General features: G+C 47.6%; 1 protein-coding gene across 2 annotated transcripts in view; it reads right to left on the bottom strand.

The window, feature by feature from the left end:
• NTM (neurotrimin) overlaps window positions 1–19,802 on the bottom strand; it is a 965,418-nt gene that overhangs the window by 671,615 nt on the left and 274,001 nt on the right. The window contains exons 1-2 of one of the 2 annotated variants that reach the window (XM_019796936.2): window positions 9,558–10,101; window positions 8,250–8,372 (exon numbers count right to left, since the gene is read on the bottom strand). The exons of the other annotated variant lie outside the window; for it this stretch is intronic. Of the exons in view, the coding sequence (XP_019652495.2) occupies window positions 8,250–8,307 (58 nt within the window). The 5' untranslated portion in view covers window positions 8,308–8,372; window positions 9,558–10,101. Of the gene's footprint in view, window positions 1–8,249; window positions 8,373–9,557; window positions 10,102–19,802 lie in introns of those variants that run through there. 2 annotated transcript variants of the gene reach the window in all.

Below are 19,802 nucleotides of genomic sequence, written 5' to 3'. Positions count from 1 at the left end.
ACCAAGCTGGAGAGACAGCTAGGCTGCAGGATGCAGAGGCTGGGGCCAGGGAATCATGCTGAAACATGACCCAGAGCACACAGCTGGCTTCCAGGAGAATCCAGAATGGCCCCTTTTGAAAAGAGAGCTGGTTGGTTCCCATTCCTCCCACCATCAGCGAGTCTCCCGGGGGTTAGGGCTCTCCCTGAGCCTTGACTTTACTATTCTTATTGTTGTTTGAAATGCCTCATAATAACTGGGATAGATTTCTTAGGAAGCCAAATAATGGGACGCATTCCACCCTGGCTTGATAATTAATGTTTGCATCATTTATCTTTCGTGGAAAGATTATTCTGACTAACGAGGTTCTGGGCCACTAATTCATTACACTGCCTTGTCACTTCCTGCTCCTTCTTATTACCCAGAAATAGACTCATTAGTCAGAGTTCAATGACAGGGAGAAATTGTGTTCGTTAATTTAATTCCCTCACTCATTTCTGGGCCCCATGTTTGTCCAAGATTGGGATTAGAAGGGGGAAATGTGTTGTCTTAAGTCTTTGCTTCTGTCTCATTATAACTTCCACCTTACTCCTGTTCAACAAGAAAGAGCCAGCACAGCTCAGAGCAGTGGCCACAGTGCCCTTTGTTCTACTCTCAGGTTGTTGAGCTACCTGGGAATCCCTAGGAATGTAGGGCATCCCTGAGAGTAAATGCCATAGGAGATGCAAGAATGGGAGCTGAAATGATACAGTATCTCTAGGCTAGGCTCTAGAATTAGATAGACATGAGTTCAAATCCTGCCTCTTCATGTGAGAGCTGTGAGTCCTTCCTTGAGATGCTTGATTTCTCTGGACTGTGCTTTCTCATCCACGAAACAGGAATGCCCAAAGCTCTCTTTTGATATTATGAGGCTCAAGCTACATGAAGCACCAGAAGTGGTTTGCACAGTGTGCAATGACGAGAACTTGAAAGAAAGGTTCGCTTGGAGTTGAGCTAATCAAAGCTCACACAGTGGGGAAAGGGAATGTCTCCAAGCAGGGGCTCCCGAGCCCGGCTGCACATGGAAACACCTAAGGAAGATCAAGCCCACCCAGAGAGCATTTGAGTGGGAACCTCGAGGCATGGGGCAAGGGCACTAGTGTTTTTTAAAGCTCCCCCAGTGGTTCCAGGAAGAGGTCAGAGTTGGGAACTACTCAACCTCTTGAGGTCTACAATGAGCTCTTTCAACCTCGGGCAATCACGGAGAGGAACCTAGCTGTGTCCTTCCCGAAAAGGCTGCCCAGAGATGTTTCACTCTTGATCTAACCCTGTTTCTGAAGGAATGCACCTCTGTGGGACAGGGACATTTCCCCGAGTCCCTCCATGAGCAGAATTAGTACCTATACTGTTCCAGGTGTTGGGCAGACTATGGGGAGCCAAAGCAGCTCCAGCACCTACTGTCATGGAGCTACTGGTCTTGTACTGGGCTGGCATCAAATCACCAATGAATACTTCAGGATCAATCAGAACAAATGCACTGAGGGAAAAGGGTGGATCCCAGGTTGTGATCCAGCTTGGGGACCAGGAAGGCTTTCCCAAGGAAGGGTCTTGGATGGAGTTATAAAGGATACCTGGGGTCACTCAGGTAAAGAGAGAGCAGGAGTGCTTTCCAGGCAGAAGGACCAAAGAACAAGGCAAAGACCAAGGCTGCCCATGTAGCTGGAGAGAGGACAGAGCTAAGCTGGAGAGCAGCAGAGACCAGAACCTCCAGAGCCTTGTGGCTTTGATTGAGGATTTGGGTCCTCCTCTTTAAAGGCAGAGGGAGGACTCTCTTAAATTAAGGAATTTTAAGCAAGACAAAGAGCTGGGATGGCAAGGGGAGATAAGTCATCCCTCAAGGCCCACTCACCTCCTAGCACTGGGGTCCTAAGCGCCATGTTAATAGCATGATGGAAAGGACCATGCATTAATGGCATGGTGGGAGGCACCAATCAAAGTGCTCCATCCTCGCCAAGCTCCTCTGTCAAGCCCCTACGGGAAAATTATGGTAGCCCTCTGTATGGCCACCAATGGGGGTGGGCAGCTCTATTTCTCAGCTATGTTGGGTCAGAAAATACCAGAGGACCTCTACTTTAGATCTTTCCCCACCAAGAAACTTGTCAATAACTCAGCTTCCAGAAATGTCCATAGCCACACTCTCCGGAAAGACACGTCTTCCCCCATGGTAAATTATTCAGTGGGAATTCTGGTGTGTCCATCAACTTTTTGTGAGTGTAGCTCTTTGAGTCATGTCTCTTGGACTGATTCTGTCTGTCCAAGGACCTGAAATGCTGAGTGAGGACTGTGTCACTGGTGAACGCACAATGGGAATGCCAGCAAGGTTTTCTTGGCTTTCAGTCAGCCTCTGCCTGGAGGTCAGGGGCTTCCCTCATCTCAGGATGTCAGAACTGTGTGTGTTTGCCAAGTATGTTTCTTCATTCCGAGGTCCACTGCTCCGGGAGGGGCACATTTCAGGCGAAGCTCCATGTCCAAATAGACCAAGACATTGGCAGGATACTTGACTCCCTGGACCCTTCAATACCGTGTGTGTTTGTGGTGCATTACGTGTTCATGGTCACCAGCCTCATCTCTAATGATGTATAAATCACTGTAAGTGAATCCTTCGAGGTTGGCCTCAGTTGTTTGTAACTGTGAGTTTCAGGCAAATCGAGGAACACCTACGGTTGGTAGGTGATGAGACAGCCCAGGAAAGGGGGTCTGGACCTCTCATGAGCAGCCATCCAAGGCGGTCCTTCTCCCCAAGCCAGAAAGGCTGAGCGCTGATGAGTATCAGTCAGGAGGGGTGAAGAGTAGAGAGTACAAGCCTTCTCTCAGACCTTGGCTTACAGGTTGATGAATTCAACAACCCTAGCACAGAGTCCTGAGGACAGACTCGTCTTCAATTAACAGGAGAAAAGAGGCCAGATTAAAGGAAGTGCCCCAGGTGAGCCTTTTGCCCAGTACCTGCCACACACCAAAAATTGCCTTTATTCCTTTCACTATTAAAAGAAACAGTAGGAGTTAGAAAACTGGATATTGAGCACTAGAGTCGACAATATTTGTTATTCCTTATCTCAATTAATCCTGACAACAGTAGTGAGATATATATCATACCCATTGTATGGATAGGGAAACCGAGGATCCACAGGGTAACTTGCCAAAGGTCAAGCAAAATATGGCCGTGCAGGGATTTGACCTGCAAACCTGCCTTCTTTCTGTGGCCCATAGGAGTCTCTGCATGTTCCCAGACAACTCGCGTGGGTCTTGATGAACTCACGTTGTGACTCTATCAGTCCGCATAGTCTGTTATAACACAGCACGCAGGCCAGGAGGTTGAAACAACAGAAATGTATTTTCTCTTAGTTCTGGAGGCTAGAAATCTAAGGTCAAGATGTCTGGAGGTTTGGCTTACGCTGAAGCCTCTCCCTTTGGCTTACAGATGGCCATGTTCTCCCTGTGTCCTTATGTGGTCTCTCCTGTGTGCGTCTGTGTCCTAATCTCTTCTTCTTATGAGGACTCCAGCAGAGGGCCCACACCTATGACCTTAATTTCCCCCTAATTTCCTCTTTAAAGGCTTTATCTCCAAATGCAGTCACATTCTGAAGTACTGGGATAAGGGCTTCAACATACCTATTTTGGAAGGGACACAAAGTCGGCCCCACAACAGTGCCCTTGTTGATTAGATAAAGCCCTTTATCCTTCACTTGCCCTGGGATCTACATTGGCTTTTCACATCAATGTAATCACTGTGTCCCCAAAATAGTTTTCACCCTGCTGTACAAAAAAGGTTTTTACCATGAATGGTTGGGCAAATGTCAGGATTAAGATAACTCACTCCAGAGATGAGGCATGGAAAGGATGGGGTAAGACAAAGCAGCTGTCAGTCTTAAGAGGAGATCCTCTCTTAATTTCCCTGAGGGACAGGAGGGAGTGCGTGAACCCCACTGGCAAACACAGGAAGCATTTAGAGAGTAGCTTTCCCGGCAGCACGTGGTGGGCGCACACGTGCCCCCCAGTGCCTAATAGATGCACCCACAGCCTCAGTTCCTGGAGCTCCTCATCAGCCATACAAGCTCCAAAGACACGCCGGCTGGTCCTAGTTCCTTTGTTCAGCCTCTCGGCTTTTAATCTGCCATTAAAGCATGGTGGCCAGTGTAGGAGAGCAGCCGTTCAGTGTTGCTGGCAGAAGGAAAGGTTGAAATCCTAAAGCAGGATATGAGAGGGCACTAATCACGCTCTCGATAACTGCATTTGATAACCTTTGGCCTTTGGGATAATGAGTTACATCTCCAATCCACTTGGTTTGTGTTGTTCTAGTAACACAATCAAGGGAACATAGAGAAAGAAGAGACACCGGAATGGATACGGGTAGGCACCGTACGTGTTGATTTGGTACGTGGCAGGTGGGGGCGGGCAGCTGGGGAGGGGGGCATCGCATTTCCTGGGGCCCCATGTGTTTCTGAGTGATTGGCGGGCTCATTCTGCTCCCCCCCTAGGCCTGGTATTGAAAGGAACGGAAGGAAGGCTCAGGAAGCTGCCAGGAACCATTCCTTGCTTTTGGCAAAGACTCTAGGCCTCATCAGAAAAATCAAGAACTGGACTTGGAGATTTGCTGAGCCAGAGTGAAAAGGGGCTTTGGGGAATGACAGAAAGTACCTTCTTGGGTAGGAGACTTTGATTTGATTTGGCCTCCCATTAAGCTTATGAAACAGTATTATACTTCATATGCCTTTGTCATGATGTCAGAGGCTCAGAGAAATAAATAAATTGCCAGAGGGCACACAGCAAATTCATGGCAGGTGCAGGCCTCAAACCCAAGTCCTTCTAGGCCTGTGTCCAGTTCTTGAAATTTCATCTGCCCAAGCCAGCTCCTCCACAGCCCTGTCTAGAGACTGCCTATGTGGCCAAGAGTTTGGCTGATGGAAAGAGCAAGAAAGAAGCAAGCCCAATGTAGCTTAAAGACTTTCCTTCCTGTTACCCTCTACACTTCCAACAGAGCACAGGTGGTGTAGGTGGAAGACGAGGTTAGGGGCACGGATATTGGAGGCAGAGAGGTACAAATTCAAATTCAGGCTTCAAGGTCAAGCAAACTTAGGCAAATTATCCCGTTTTGTTAAGCCTTAATTTCCTTGTTTATAAAAAGACGATGATAAAACCAACATCATAGGATTGTTTTGAAAACAAAATATGTGTGAGAGTGTGTGTGTGTGTGTGTGAGAGAGAGAGAGAGAGAGAGAGAGAGAGAGAGAGAGATAGTGGTTAGCAGGGTGTTTGAAACTCAGTAAAGGTTAGTTTCAAAGAAATGTAACAAAATGTTCCTTGCCTGAAGAGTGGGGATTTCAGCAGTCCCCAAAGCAGGCTTTGAGGGGGTGGCAGAAGGCTGGGCTTGTGGAATTCGATATAGCCTTTGTTTCAGTCTGTAGCACCTCATACTCCCTGCTGTTTCCTGAAACCCAGAGATCCTGGTACCCAAGAAGCACAAATCCAACCATCGGAAAGCCTGGCCTTCTGTCCAGGGTCCAGGCCGGAAGTGGCCCAGACAGACAGAAGGATCAAGAAGGAGCACAGAACCCGGGGCAGAGACAAAAACAGAGGATGGGAGATCAATGCTGGACCCCACATGATTCACTATGCCAACCAGGGGCCGGGAAGCTGGGGAAGCTACCAGATCGATGGATTCCAAAGCCAAGGAAGAATCTGGTGCTTTTGGCCTCTAAGCTGTGAAGTTAAATACGGCTGCTGGGCCAGGCGTTTGATAAATGATGGGGGACTCAAATAGAACACATATCTCCATCTCTTAGGAAATTATAGCAAGAGGGCAGATCTGATTCTGAGAAAGGCCTTTGGTCCTTGTCACCTTTCAACAGCAAAATCACAGCTATGTGCGTTTGCATCTAAAAATACGCATTTGCGTGCATGCATACTTACAAGCGGTGGTGTGTTTGGGGATGTATGTGTGTGCAAGCACCACCCATTCGTCCCCCTCATCCACAGGGCATAGCGATGCTGGGGAATGTGTTGTTTATAAGGGAGGTGAAAATAGCATTTTAGTCTCATAGTTCGAGAACTGCAGCCTACTAACACGAATCAAACCTACCCGTGCACTTACTTATATGCTCTGTGGAAATTTTTCTCGTAAAATTAACATATACCCCGTTACTTCCTGATGAACAAGAAACTCCAAAGCATCAATTTAGTCTATTACAATAATCCGGGCCTGGCAAAGCCCCCTGTCTCTGAGCAGAGGCAGAGCAAGCTGAGGTATCAAACAGATGAGCCTGGGAGAGAAAGCTGCCTCCCCCCACCCACCCATTCAACTCTGCCATCTGCGAAAAAAGGTAGACTATGAAGACAAGGAAGAAATTATATCACAGCCCTTATTCGGTCAATGAATTCTAGAACTTGATGAATTTTCCAACTAAGTCACTGACCCAATCAACCTCGATTGAAAGGTAGTAAAAAGAAACCTGCACTTTATATTCAAGGGGCTACAGAAAGCCCTTTGACTAAGAAAGAACCCCACCTTCTTCTTGTCCCATTGGGCAAAATTCTAGGACTGCTTCTAGGTTGCAGGATGTCTTCATTCTCCAAGCAGCCTGGGGATGTGTGCAGAGCCCTCGCTTGGCCTGGGACCCAGGTAGATGGCAGCTTCATTTCCCCCATTATGCCGGACGGACGACCAGAAGCATTCCCGGGCCTGCCTGACGCCATGAAAATGTAAGATGAGTCTCCATGTATTCAGTGAAAATATAATAAAAGACCACAAGCTCGGATACGACATCAAGCGAAGAGAGGAAAGAGAGATTTTGTGATTCTCCAAGCACAATGAGACTTCTCCCATTTCAGAGGAGGAAGTTGTGTTTTGAGCTTTTATCCTCTTTGCTGAAACTGACGAAAAGAGAATTTAAAGAACATCTGTGGGGGCGCCTGGGTGGTGCAGACATTAAGCGTCTGCCTTTGGCTCAGGGCATGATCCGGGCATTCCGGGATCGAGCCCCACATCAGGCTTCTCCGCTAGGAGCCTGCTTCTTCCTCTCCCACTCCCCCTGCTTATGTTCCCTCTCTCGCTGGCTGTCTCTCTCTCTCTCTCTAATAAATAAATAAATAAATCTTTAAAAAAAAATAAATAAAGAACATCTGTGTATCCACATTTTAGAAACGGAATTAAACACCTTTAATAATGAATTCTGGTTTTTTTGCCTCTTTCTAAAATTCCCACTGTCTACATATTTGTCTCTTTTGCGTGGATGAGACCTTCTCCTCTGAAGACCTTGGCAGGGATTGGGGATGTGCCTCTCTTCTTCCCCTTCCTATCAACCCATCCTCCAATCAATTGTTTATGTCCGTTAATTGTACAGAACAGAAGATGGCACATTTTAAATATTTTTATTGAATTGGGTTTTATGTTCCCCATCTAGATTTATTGACTGTTAAATAGAACGTTTTACATTTCTTTCTCTCAAAGAAAATAACGAATACATGCAGGCAGAGCCGTCAGTCAGTTACCCCAGTGGAAGTCTTGCAAGTTACAGGAAAAACTAAAAGCATTTCTGCTTTACCCTTTGGGGAGAGCTGTGGAATTTCAGAACAGGAGAAAACCCAAATGAGTCTTTTTGAACTTCAAAATGCCTTCCTTGAATGACCAAGAAGAAATAAGGAGATTATAGTGACAAATTAGCCTCTGGATTTAGAAAACCAGTCTGCTTCATGCTAAGAGGAAAGTAAGTGGTGTTTTAGCCTCACTGACCAGGCAGGCATAGAGTAACACGTCCACAGCAATTAGACACGCCTTAAAATTAAGTAAATGATGCGCAATGTACCAAAGGACCTCAATTTCCCCCACCAATTCCACAAATCTCCGTTCTATCCAAAAATTTCCACACCACTTGCAGTCCGATCATGACAGAAACCGTCACCTTCCACATTCCTATGCTGGGAGTTTTCACTTCTGCCTCTCCAGCTGTAAACATGTTTTCCTCCCTTACTTCCTCTGCCACCAACACACAGCGAAAGAGCTGATTCATCGCGTCAGACACAAAACTCCAACTCATTTCAGAATCAAAACTTCACCGGAGAAAGACCCCTTGGCAACCAACCGCTTTCCAAGAGCAAAGGTGTCTCCCTTTTCAAAAGCCACAACCACGCCCTGGACCTCTGTCCTCAGGAAAGGCATTCACCGCCGACTCTGGGGGGGGGACAAGCCACCCCCTCGCCTGTCCGTGCAAAGGATGGTGAATTCAGTGGGCACCTACCTTTGCGACCCCTCGACTGCCACCTCTTCCCACCTTCCCCGTTTCTTTTTCCGCTCATTTTTTTTTCCACTTTAAAAACATCCAACTTTGCCTTGGGGATGAGCAGAATGAAATGTCACTTACCTATAAAAAGAGAGACAGAAGAGAAAGCCATGCATCACATTACATACAAGTTCTTTGAAATCAAGGCCAGCTTCCGACTTTGAAACTGTAACAATGAGTGAATATTATTTTTTTTCATCCTACCTTTCTATATTTAATGAAACGCGAGATTTTGCAAGAAGCCCATCCCCAGGGCCCAGCCTCCCTTCATGATTTTCCTTTTGTTTTGTTTTGTCGCAGCTCTCTGCCCCTCTTCTCCACCCTCACCTCCCACTGCCTTCTCCCCCTCTTCATTGAGGAAAGGTCAGGAAGGAACGGAGGAGACACAGACCATAGAGATCAAGGGGGGAGTTCAGGCATGGGTACTGAAGTTGCAAGGCACGGGAAGCCTCTTTTCTCTCAGGCGGGGCCTCTGTGACTTGGGGTCAGCGCTGGCCAATGCCTACCCAGGAGGGAGGTCGCAGTCCCCACAGGGTGACTGTCCATCTGCAGCTCTGGGACCTTTTCAAATGGCCCTGGTTCTGAGTCTTTCTCCTCTCTCTGCCTCGCCCAGCTCCCCACCACTCCTCCTGGCTGGGATGAGCTCATGTACCATTTCTCTCCCCCGCCTTGTCACACGAAGTGTGACACTTAGTACTCACGCTTCAGATCGGCTTCTACAGGAATTGCTTGTTATCACAATACCACAAGGCCAGTGTGACCTGCCTGGGTCTTTTTCTCTGTCCCCTACCTCAAAGGAGGATGCAACTTTGTTCATGCTTGCTCTAGGAGACCCTCTGTCTGAGAACTGCAGGATGCTGGGTCCACACCTCACCTGGCTCCTGGTTGGGAAGGCTTGCACCCTTCACACCGCAGTGTCCCCACAGCCTAGCGGGTGCCCCACCTCCATCTGCCGCAGGGGAAGCCTGGCTCCAGCCTTCTATGTCAAGAACAGACCCCTCCCTTTGCTATGTACCAAATCCCCTAATGTGCTAAATAGTTTAAATTCGATTTCAGTGGCCTGCCAGTATCTTTTTCTTATTATGCCTGAATAACTCAGCTCTTTTAGCCTCTTCTCAAAGATTTCAGTTTTTGTTTTTTTTCTCCTCCAAGCTTCTCTGAGAACCTCTATGGACGACACCCCAGAGCTGAAGATTGAATCGAAAAATAACCACGTGTCCCCCATTTGACCAGGCTTAATGCTGAATCCCCCAAAGAGATACTCACTCGGGACGCTCTGCCAGAAATGGAATCGTGGTCAAATATTTTCAGGAAATGCTGCCTCCTCCTTCTCCTCTTGGAGATTCACGACCACATTCGGATTTTAAAGACTGGAGCAATGTCCACAGTGAGGGGCCTTGCTTAAGCTTTTCCTAAAATGATTTGACTCAGAAACTTCTCTTCCCACACACAAATTAAAACACCCTACTTCAGAAGGACGGCGCTCTGTCGTCTTTTTTTTCTCTCTTTTTTTTTTTTTAAGTCTGCTACATTCAGGTTTTATCAGGGCCTGTGGCCAGGGATCCTGAGGGCGACGCCCCCTCCTGCCAGGACCTTTGGGAAGCCAGGCCCAGGACTCAGCATTCCAGCCTCAGGTTCGGCTCCACCTCTCACCCCAATGCGAGGAGTCCACCAGCTGGCACCCCTTCAGCCTCCTCTTTGAGACAGAGGGATTTCTAAACACCGGGCACACCCACTGGGATGTCGCAAGGCTGTCGTGATACTTGAAATGTGCCCAGCTCTGTGAAGAGTAAAGAGTGTGAAGGGCTCGGTGTTGGGTCCTGCTGTCCTTAGGCAGCACTCCTGGAAAGAGACAGAGAGAGCTGGGCTTCAGGGCAAAGGGCAGCTGGGGGAGAATGTGAGGCTTTTGTTTTCCCCTGTGAAGGAAAAAGCAGGAGCTCCTGGGCCTTGATTACTTCCCCTCCTCTGAGCCCCAAGGGAGGGAATTGATCTCATAGGCCTTTTTTCCATCTTTAATATCTATGCCTACGTGTTTCCCTCTGTTGCACAGGAATGATTTCTCTGCCTTCTCAGTGTTTACACCTTTCAAAGCTTGTAATCCTGTTCTGTCTCTGCTTTGCTGCTTTGCAGCTGGGCAAGTTTCTCAGTAGACCAGGAACCTCTGTGTGGGGGCAGGAAGGAGAGAGGTGTTGAATCAGATCTGAGGGGAGCCATGCCTGTCTGCCTGCATTATCACTCTTCAGGAAGAACAAACAGGCATTAAAATAATGGTGTGTCAATGTAGGCACGGAAACTGCAACCAGCAGCGGTCTCTGGGGTCGGGGTGGGGGTGCGCGAGGCAGGGTGTGTGTGGGCAATCTCTGTACTTTTGCTCAATTTTGCCAGAACCTAAAACTGCTCTAAAAATTAAAGTTTATTGGGGCGCCTGGGTGGCACAGCAGTTAAGCGTCTGCCTTCGGCTCAGGGCATGATCCCAGCATTATGGGATCGAGCCCCACGTCAGGCTCTTCTGCTATGAGCCTGCTTCTTCCTCTCCCACTCCCCCTGCTTGTGTTCCCTCTCTCGCTGGCTGTCTCTATCTCTGTCAAATAAATAAATAAAATCTTTAAAAAAAAATTAAAGTTTATTAATTTAAAAAAAGTCACACTCTTTAAATTTCCATTTATTCAGGAAAATATTCTTGATCATAATCTATGCACAAGGCCCAGAATGATTTCCAGCAAAACAGGGGGATTCTGGGCAATGACTGCATTTGCTTTGTACAGTCCCAAAGTGGTCCTCATGGCACTTTTTTGGGGCACCACGGGGAAAGAAAACAAAAATGGGACTCAAGCCTCAGCCCTAGGAGAGCTTGAAAACTTCGAGGAAAGAGAGGAATATAAAAATTTGGGAAATACTCGGAAAGGCATGAATGCCATCCCACATACCTCATGCATCTCCCTATCTCACCCCCTCATCTTTGGGAATCATATCTAATTTTTCTTTTCTTTTTTTTTTTTTTTTTAAGAGGAGAGCTAGAGCAGGGATGTGGGGGTGGGAGGAGGCGCAGAGGAGAGGGAAATAGAGAATCTTAAGCAGGCTCCCCACTCAGTGCAGAGCCCAACGCGGGGCTTGATCTCACGACCCTGAGACCATGACCTAAAGCCAAGTTAAGAGTCGGATGCTTAACCCACTGAGCCACCAGGCGCCCCCATATCTAACATTTAAACCCACCTTCAGTGTTGTGCCCTCAGAGGCCAATTCGTGGTTTCCCTCTGCTTGCAGTGGCTTTTAGCACTCTGTTTTGCCATTTCTTAGAGATCTGTTGTTTCTTTTTTTTTTTTTTAAGATTTTATTTATTTATTTGACAGAGATAGAGACAGCCAGCAAGAGAGGGAACTCAAGCAGGGGGAGTGGGAGAGGAAGAAGCAGGCTCCCAGCGGAAAAGCCTGACGTGGGGCTCGATCCCAGAACTCCGGGATCAGGCCCTGAGCCGAAGGCAGACGCTTAACGACTGAGCCACCCAGGCGCCCCAGAGATCTGTTGTTTCTACTCTACCACTTTTCGACTTTGCACACTTGACAACACCGAGCCCAGATTTTACTGCAAATGAGTTATAGCAAACTTTAGATTTTCAGACCTTTTTGAATTTGGAATTAGAGATAAGGAATTGTGGATCTCTGTACACCAGATACTGTCAAAATGCTGGGGCTACAGAGATGAAGATACGATCCCTGCCTTCCTAGAGTCTAGAGGGAAAACAGACGAGGAGACACTGAATCCTAATACAGCATTATCGCCGACACGACAAGGCAGGCATGGGGTGCTCTGAGAGGACAGGGTGACTGTATCTTTCATTTGGGTGCTGAGAAGAATAAAAAAGAAAAAAATATATACCTTGGAATTCAATGGAGACTATCAGGGAAAATTTCAAAGAAGAGGCTGGCCCTTTTGATCTGCCCCCGCTGCCAAGTCGCATTAAAAATCTGCCGACCACCATCTGTCCCCCATCCTTCCAAGGCAAGGACAAGATGGCCTTCTGTCCCTCCCCGCATGCACTGCAGAGCTTTCTGCCATGGAATTCCCACAGCTGTCCTGAAATCTGAGACGGGGCTCAGATGCTCGCCTTTCTGAAGCACTGAGAACCCAGACATTGCAGATGGGGCTGACTTGACATTCAGTCCCCACTCAAGGCACGACAAGCCCGATCCATTCCAGTGATTTTTTTTTTTTTTTTAGCTGCTCATTCTAGGGCCGTCCTAAAACCACAAATAGTGACAGCCTAGCTGAGTAACATGGTTTCAATCGAAAAGGTTCTCCTTCTCCAGATCTCCACTCCTATGACAGTGAGTGTGAAGGACAAGCCAGGTAACCCCTTCAGCCCCTCAGCCAGGGACACTCCTAAGCCTTTGAGAGTTAAGAAAGGACCCGACATGGAGCACAAAGGACTCGCAAATTCAAAATGTACACATTCCAAATGTAGTTCAAGAATGTTCCATGGAAGCAGGTCATCTTCTAGGAGAACAGCATATACATATCTTGCATATATCTTCTGTGAGATGTGTATATACACAATATATATACACAAACTCTGACCCAGAGTGGGGCTTGAACTCACAGCCCTGAGGTCAAGAGTCACATGCTCTACCAACTGAACCAGCCAGGGGCCCCCAGGAGAAATGTTTAAATTGACAGTTGTGTACTTACTCCAAACTTGGGCTCTATACCAGCTCTGGCCTTGAGCCAAGGACTACCTTTTCTCAAAGCCTCCCTCCAATGGCTTCTGCGTCTTCAAGGAAAGAGACAGGATGCAAGGGCAAGTGCTCTGGTCCAGGGCTCAGCAGGGTCCCTCCTGTCTCCCCCGACACCCACAGTCCTCCTCTGTGCAAACTGGGAATCTGAAAATGCACCCACCGGAGCCCTGATGGCACATCTGTGTTCTGTAACCTTTAGTAGCACTTCCTTAACAGACCATGTGTAGCCTGTGTCATCTCCCAGCTCTACCCATGCCACTGGTGGGGGGGAGCGGAATGAAGCCTACAGACCTGCAGTTATTCTCCTGATTCAGAGGTGTATGCCACGCTCCATGCTGTATTACTGGAGGAAAAGAAATGAGGATTGCTTTTGAGTCTCTTTAGGTAGAAAAATTACGTAGGGTCAGCTAGAGTACAGTATCTTTAGGTAAGTTTTCTTAAAAGGCAGTGAGATGGGTTTAAAACCTCCTTTCCAGCCAGCATTCCAAATGGGATGGAAGTGGGTGGAGCCTCTCAGACTTTTTTCCATGTTCTCTTCTTCTCTAAGGCAGAACACTGCTGAAATACAAAAGTCCCTTCCCTTTCCTATCCACATCTTCTCCAAACTCCGGAGAGGTCTACTACTAATACTCTGTTGGTGGGTAAGAAGAGGCCCAGGGAAATGTCAGCTGGAATCTGTCGAATGAAGGGGGGGATAATGGACAGGCTCTGACTGTCCATCATATGCCCTCTAATTCTTTCCCAGGATGGGGGAGGAGGTTTCCCCACAAGCTACGCAACATGTCCAATGGTGGAATGGGGCAGATGCCAAGATGGACAATGAATCTTGTCCCAGCATGTCAGAAGGAAACTGGTTTTAGGCTGCTCTGAGGTGTCCAGTGGAGACCAGCATTCCTCTGAGTAATGCTTTTCCTTTCCCCTCCTGGCTTCACACAGAGCTTGGCTGGGTAGATTTTTCTTTTCTTTCCAGTGAATATATTTATCGATTTTCACCATCAGACACCATCATGTGCTAAACATCTAGGAAATCTCAATTTTCTTCCCCATCAGCCGCCGCCCCCCTTTCTCACCATTCCTAGGTAAGGGTTGTAGGGGTGGGGGGAAAGCAGTGTCGGGGAGGGCGTCTGAGACCGAGCAGTGGTGCAGCCCAACCCACCCACTACATTAAACCTGCAGCCCCCTCTGTGACTCTGAACAGCCACCTGTGCAAAACCAGCTGTGCCAGCCACTTCCCTGTGCTTCCAGGAAGCCCCAGGAACTGCTACTGACCTCGCCTCACTGCACATTGCCTATTTATCTGTGAGATGTCTCCAGAAAGGTAGGTGAGAGGTGCCAGCTTCCATGCGACTAATTAGCATCTTTTCCTTAATGACTGTGCAAGTGTCTGGAAATGGCTAAGAATTCTAGAAAACAAAAAGCGTGGCAGCCAAAGTTCTGGGGTAGGGTAAGGACCCAAGGGCCCCTCTACTCAATAGCAGAACTTTTAGCCTCCTCTCCCAGTTCTCCGCTTTGACTGCACATTAGAATCACCGGGGCAGCTTTTCAAATCCTGGTCCCCAAACTTCATCCCATCCAGTGAAATCAGCATCCCTGGGAGTGGGACCCAGGCATCAGCGTTTTTAAAAACCGCCCAAGTGATCCCAACATGCGGCCACGTGGGAGACCCTGGAAGCACTGAGGGCTGTGGGCGCGCAGGCTCTTGAGCTCCTCCCCTTTCTGATCGAGCGGGTCTGAGGTAGAGCCTGAGAATCTGCATTTCTGCAGAGCTGTGGGTGCTGCTGTTGCTGCTGGTAGGAGGAGGGACTTTGAGAAGCGTTGCAGTTGATGGCCTCTGAGGTTCTCAGAAAGAAAAATGGCCTGTAGGAGTTATTTCCTATCACAATGACAGTTTGGGGAGGGGCTCTGAGGTCCCCTCACCTCCTACTAGGCTGACCCAGAGCAGATGTAAGGTCACTGGCCCTGCCATTGAGCAGGGAGGTCCACTTGGCTTTTCCTTGTCTACTTAGAGCTATGCCTAGAAAGAAAGCTTTCTGTGAAAGAGACTTCCACAGCCAAAAGAAAAAGAGGCCAGCATTCCCTTCTCCAACTTTTGCTACTGCCCAGAGGGTTGACTTTATACCTCTAAAAAAGAATCCTGTGATCCAACAAGGAGCTTCCTGAGGACAGAAACGAGGTGACCTTACTGTCCCATCACCTAGAGCAGGTGTGTGCGTAAGGAGACACGTGTTATATGTTTGTTGAGTTAATCAGTGACTGAACAACCCATTTCATAGGCGGGAAAGCCAAGAGGCTGTCACATTGCTTTCTGGTGGAGAGTGAGGCTTTATAAGCTTAGTCAATGAATATTTAACAAACACCTCTGTGAGCACCACAACCACCTTTCTGATAAGGCTGGAGGCTATAATAACCTGAGACAGGGTTTATTTATTTATTTGTTTGTTTATTGATTGATTGATTGATTGCATGGACGTTTGCAATGTGCATCCTCCTTCCAGCAGCATTTAGCACGAATGCACCCCATAAGCCATTCTTCTGGAGAGCCTAGAAAGAGGCAAAGGAGGCGGTTCCCAATAAGCGGGCTTCTGGGTGTGCTCCCCACCTGTGTTCTACTGCAAGCTGCTCCAGGACCCCACACGTGTGGGTGTCTCAAACTCTCTGCCCCAGACATTCTGGGAGGAGCCAAAGGCTGGCCCCACCTTACATCTTGCTCTGTATCTGGCACCTTCCTAGCATGAGGACCAGGGACAGCTGCAGTGGGGCTGCATGTTGATGGCCCGGGATCTGCTGTCCCCCTTCTGCAGGGTTGCTCTGTTCAGGGCAGGTGCATGCCCACAGCAGGGAGGCATGCACTTTGGCCTGGGCTGTCCGCTACACTGTGGCAGGGGAGGGAAGGATGGGAGGGGCTGCATTCTCTCCCTCCCTCTGAGCTTGTTCATATAGTCAAACACAGAAGCCCCGCTGTGACTGTTGATCACATCCCAAGCAGAGGCAGGTTTTGAAATTCATCAGAGATTTCTCCCGCAGCTGCAGGCAGCCAGGCCTGAGCCTGGCCCTCCCCACAGCCCACCGGCTGCTGCTGGTCCCCCAGTGGGAGCCGACAACTATGGAGTTGTCTTTCTCAAGTCCCACATCTGTTTCTGCAGGCTAAGAGAGACAGTGGGTGGAGGAATATATCTGAAACTGAAAGAACAAAGAGGGAAAGAAAAAGAACCCCCTCAGAAAAAGATCCATAAGAAAGGGAAACTTAAAGGAGAGACTGCCGAGAGCTCTTTTTTCTTTCCTTCCTTTTGGGTCTTTCTGGAGCTGGTTCTGTGGTCCACAAGGTGTATGTGGGTGGGGACCTGGTGACGACCGCCGGCTTCCTCCAGCCCCTGGCTAGTAATTGCAGAGGCTCAGCATGCAGGCTGGTGCTGTAATAATGCTACAGCCTATGATCTATGGATTTTATGGGGATTTTTAGGAGATTGGTAATAAGGTTGCTCCAGTAAACAGTCTGGCAGAGCAGTAAAAGATGAAGGCAAGGCACAGCTTGCATTCCAAGTGGCTTTCTGAAGGCGGAGTGACTGTCAGCAGCTGCCACATGTTCCCAGGCTCACTTCCTGCTCTGGGGGTCTGGAGCCCCCCGACTCTCTAAGATTCCCACCCCAATGCAGGGAGGAGCGGACACACGGTGTGGAGCACCTTTCTTGTTGGCTTGTTTATTGATAAGAATGTGGGTATATTCCTTCCTCTTCCCTTCAGGGCCAAAGAGAGCCCCTGAGCGGCTAAGGGGGGGGGGCGCATGTTGCAGTGAACCACACCCCAAAGTTTCTAGCTCCAGAATTCTCACTCCGTGGAACACCTAAGGAAGTAAGAGCAGTAAAGGATGGACCTCTGCTCAACCCAGGATCCACTCTGGCTCTTTCTACAGTGAAGGTAAGTCAGCTGCCGTCTTGCTCTAATTTGAACTGCTGCCCATTTGGCAACACTTCCTAGGAGCAATCTTCCGAAAGGATTAAAGCAAGGGTGGGTTGAGTGCTTGGGAAGGTGAGCCACTGGCTGTGTGGAGTTGGTCTGGGCCCCATGCCCAAGATCTTATGTGGTTCTGTTTTGCAGCTACTGGAAATCTGAGTATTATCTGGATACCAGCTTCCCCCCCAAATGCATTTGGTTGCCAGCGAAGCCTCACCAGACTGTATTATCCCAAGCCCTTGCTCACCGGGGAAACATCACAATAATAGTGTATCTATTCATGGGCCGAACAGTGTAAACGACCCTCTCATGTATGTTAGCGCTGCATTCAATTCTCACTTAAAGGCTTCTGAGGTCAATATTCTTTTACACTCCCATTTTACAAAAGAGGGAATCGATGGTCATTCAGGAGGTCATCATTTGCCCTAGGTCACAAGGTGTTAACTCCTAGATCTAGAACTTGGGTGCAGACTCCAGTCTCCATGCCCATTTTCTAAGGGTTCTGCTGGAAGGTGTCAGCTTCCTGGATAGAGGACAGCATGGCTGGAGACCACCTCTAACAGTCTGGGACAGAGCTCCCTGGAACAGCACAGCTGATGAGCTGGCCTCAGCATTCCCTTCCTAGTGGATTTCATTTGGGCTTTTATGCTTTCTTCATTTATCCCCAGAAAGCGAACATTTAAACTTACTAGCCCTGAGCTGAATGTAGACCTGAGAATCCTATCGATGTCAGTGAATAAAATTTATTCTTGGCATTCAGGGAATCCCACTTAAAAATGTACTGTTGAGGGGCGCCTGGGTGGCACAGCGGTTAAGCGTCTGCCTTCAGCTCAGGGCGTGATCCCGGCGTTACGGGNGTTGAATCTATCCAATTGATTTGGCTGCAGATAGTAACAAGTAGCTAATTTAATCACTGGTTAGTATTTACTCAAATTTTTTTTTTTCTTGACAAGATATACTTGACTAGAGTTTATATGGTGGTTGCTGTGCGTTAAATGAAAATCAACTGATTATCAAAGACATATTTACTAGGGATTAATTCTGCAGTAACCACCTACACAGAATCTATCAAAGTAAATCCTCAAAAAATGCATATTCTGGGAGCTTAATTTAAATTGTTTTCCCAAAGCAATCTCAAAGAAAATACTTTCAAGAGAAGTTGGCAATTGCAGGAGCCAGGAACTAGTTCCTTGTTCTGTTCACTAAAAAATGACAGCACTCTCGGTCTTTTTCATCTGTGAGTTATAAGCCACATGTACAAAAAACAAAAAACAAAACAAAACAACAGCAACAAAAAAAAACAAGAAACAAACAAAAAGCTAGGGTTCCAGATCAGTAGATTTAAATTTGCATGCAATTTATTGATGATGAATGATACCTAAATGCCTGAAAACATTGGGAGCTGACACTGGAGTCACCCTATGTCCCCAAACAATGACTCTTTCATCATCCCATAAGGGAGGCAGAGGGATTTTTAGATGTCTCCTTGGAATTAACAATTTAACAGTAATTGTATTTTTTTAAAACATAGATATTTCTTCTGCTGCATTTCTAGCTCATTTCTTTTAATGGGGGAGATAGCAGTGATGAGACTTGGCGGTCTCTTGTCTCTTTTCATCCCTCAGCCCTGCTTAAACTGGTGATGGTGGTAATGACGATGATGATGAGTTTATTAAGAACTTTCTATGAACCAGGCACAAACTCTCACTTTTCCTCATAAACATTCTTTTGGCAGTTTGTTTGGTTTGCTGTTTTCCAGTCTTTATTGAGAAAACAGAGACATCTAGATCTTAATGCAAGATCAGAGTCTTGGAAGCTACAGAGAAGAGGGAGGAACAGAGTTGTAGGTGAGGGCCTGGAGGCAAGAGGAGGTGGGTCACCTGCATCGAATGAGGACAAAAATGCAGAAGCAGCAAGAGCCCCTGGGCCAGGTTAACCAATATTCACCTTCTATGCGTGAGGACGTGATGCCCCAATTCAAGATGGCGTTGTTCTTAGCATCCCTGGGGAAGGCAGAGAGTCCATCTTCCTGACATTTGCTGCCTCTAGCTTCTGCCTTTCCCTCCCTAAGAACCTGATCTTTTGGTGAAATAGTACCCTGGACTAGCTCATGGTTCCATCTGCTGCCCAAGGGACTTGGCTAGCATTGCACCCGCCTGGGCCTTGTTTCTCTCATCGGAAACACTGAGGAGGTCAGAGGGAGCGATGCCTAAGATTTCTTCCTGTATCTGCAGTTTACCTCACCAGGCCAGTGGGAAAGAAGTTTGTTCAGACTCTCAAGCCATAGCCCTGTACCACTATTAACCTGTAGACAGCCCATTTGAACCATGGTGGGGGGGTCAGTTTGGAGAATGCTAAATTTGCAAAACAAACCCATTTCACAATCACTGATATCCTGGATGTTTGTACTCCAAAAGTCAAAAAAGGAAAGCACAAAATTGTGGATTATTCGTAAACTATCAGCCACTTTCCTTTCGCCTACCTGGCGGACTCTATTGTCTTGGAATTTAGAAAGACTTAACCACACACACACACACACACACACACACACACACACACACCAGTTTCTTATCTAGTGCTTCTACTGAAAGAGGTGATTAACTCCTTGACCTTATGGAACACTAACGTGACCTCGGAGAATAGATAGAATCTTGTTATCTTGTAATGAGTTTTATGGCTTATTTCAGTTCGTTTCAGCCATGTTTCTCCAGTGATTAAGGTAATTATCAGCCTATGCATTTCAGGATTATGAATTATGGAGCTCTCTCCAGGTACTGAAAGGGCCTTGGGAATACTCAAACCACTTCTTATCCCGTCAATAAGTATT

This window comes from Ailuropoda melanoleuca, chromosome 8 (assembly GCF_002007445.2).
Source record: "Ailuropoda melanoleuca isolate Jingjing chromosome 8, ASM200744v2, whole genome shotgun sequence".
Lineage (NCBI taxonomy): Eukaryota > Metazoa > Chordata > Mammalia > Carnivora > Ursidae > Ailuropoda > Ailuropoda melanoleuca.
This window is presented reverse-complemented; position numbering and strand designations above follow the sequence as displayed.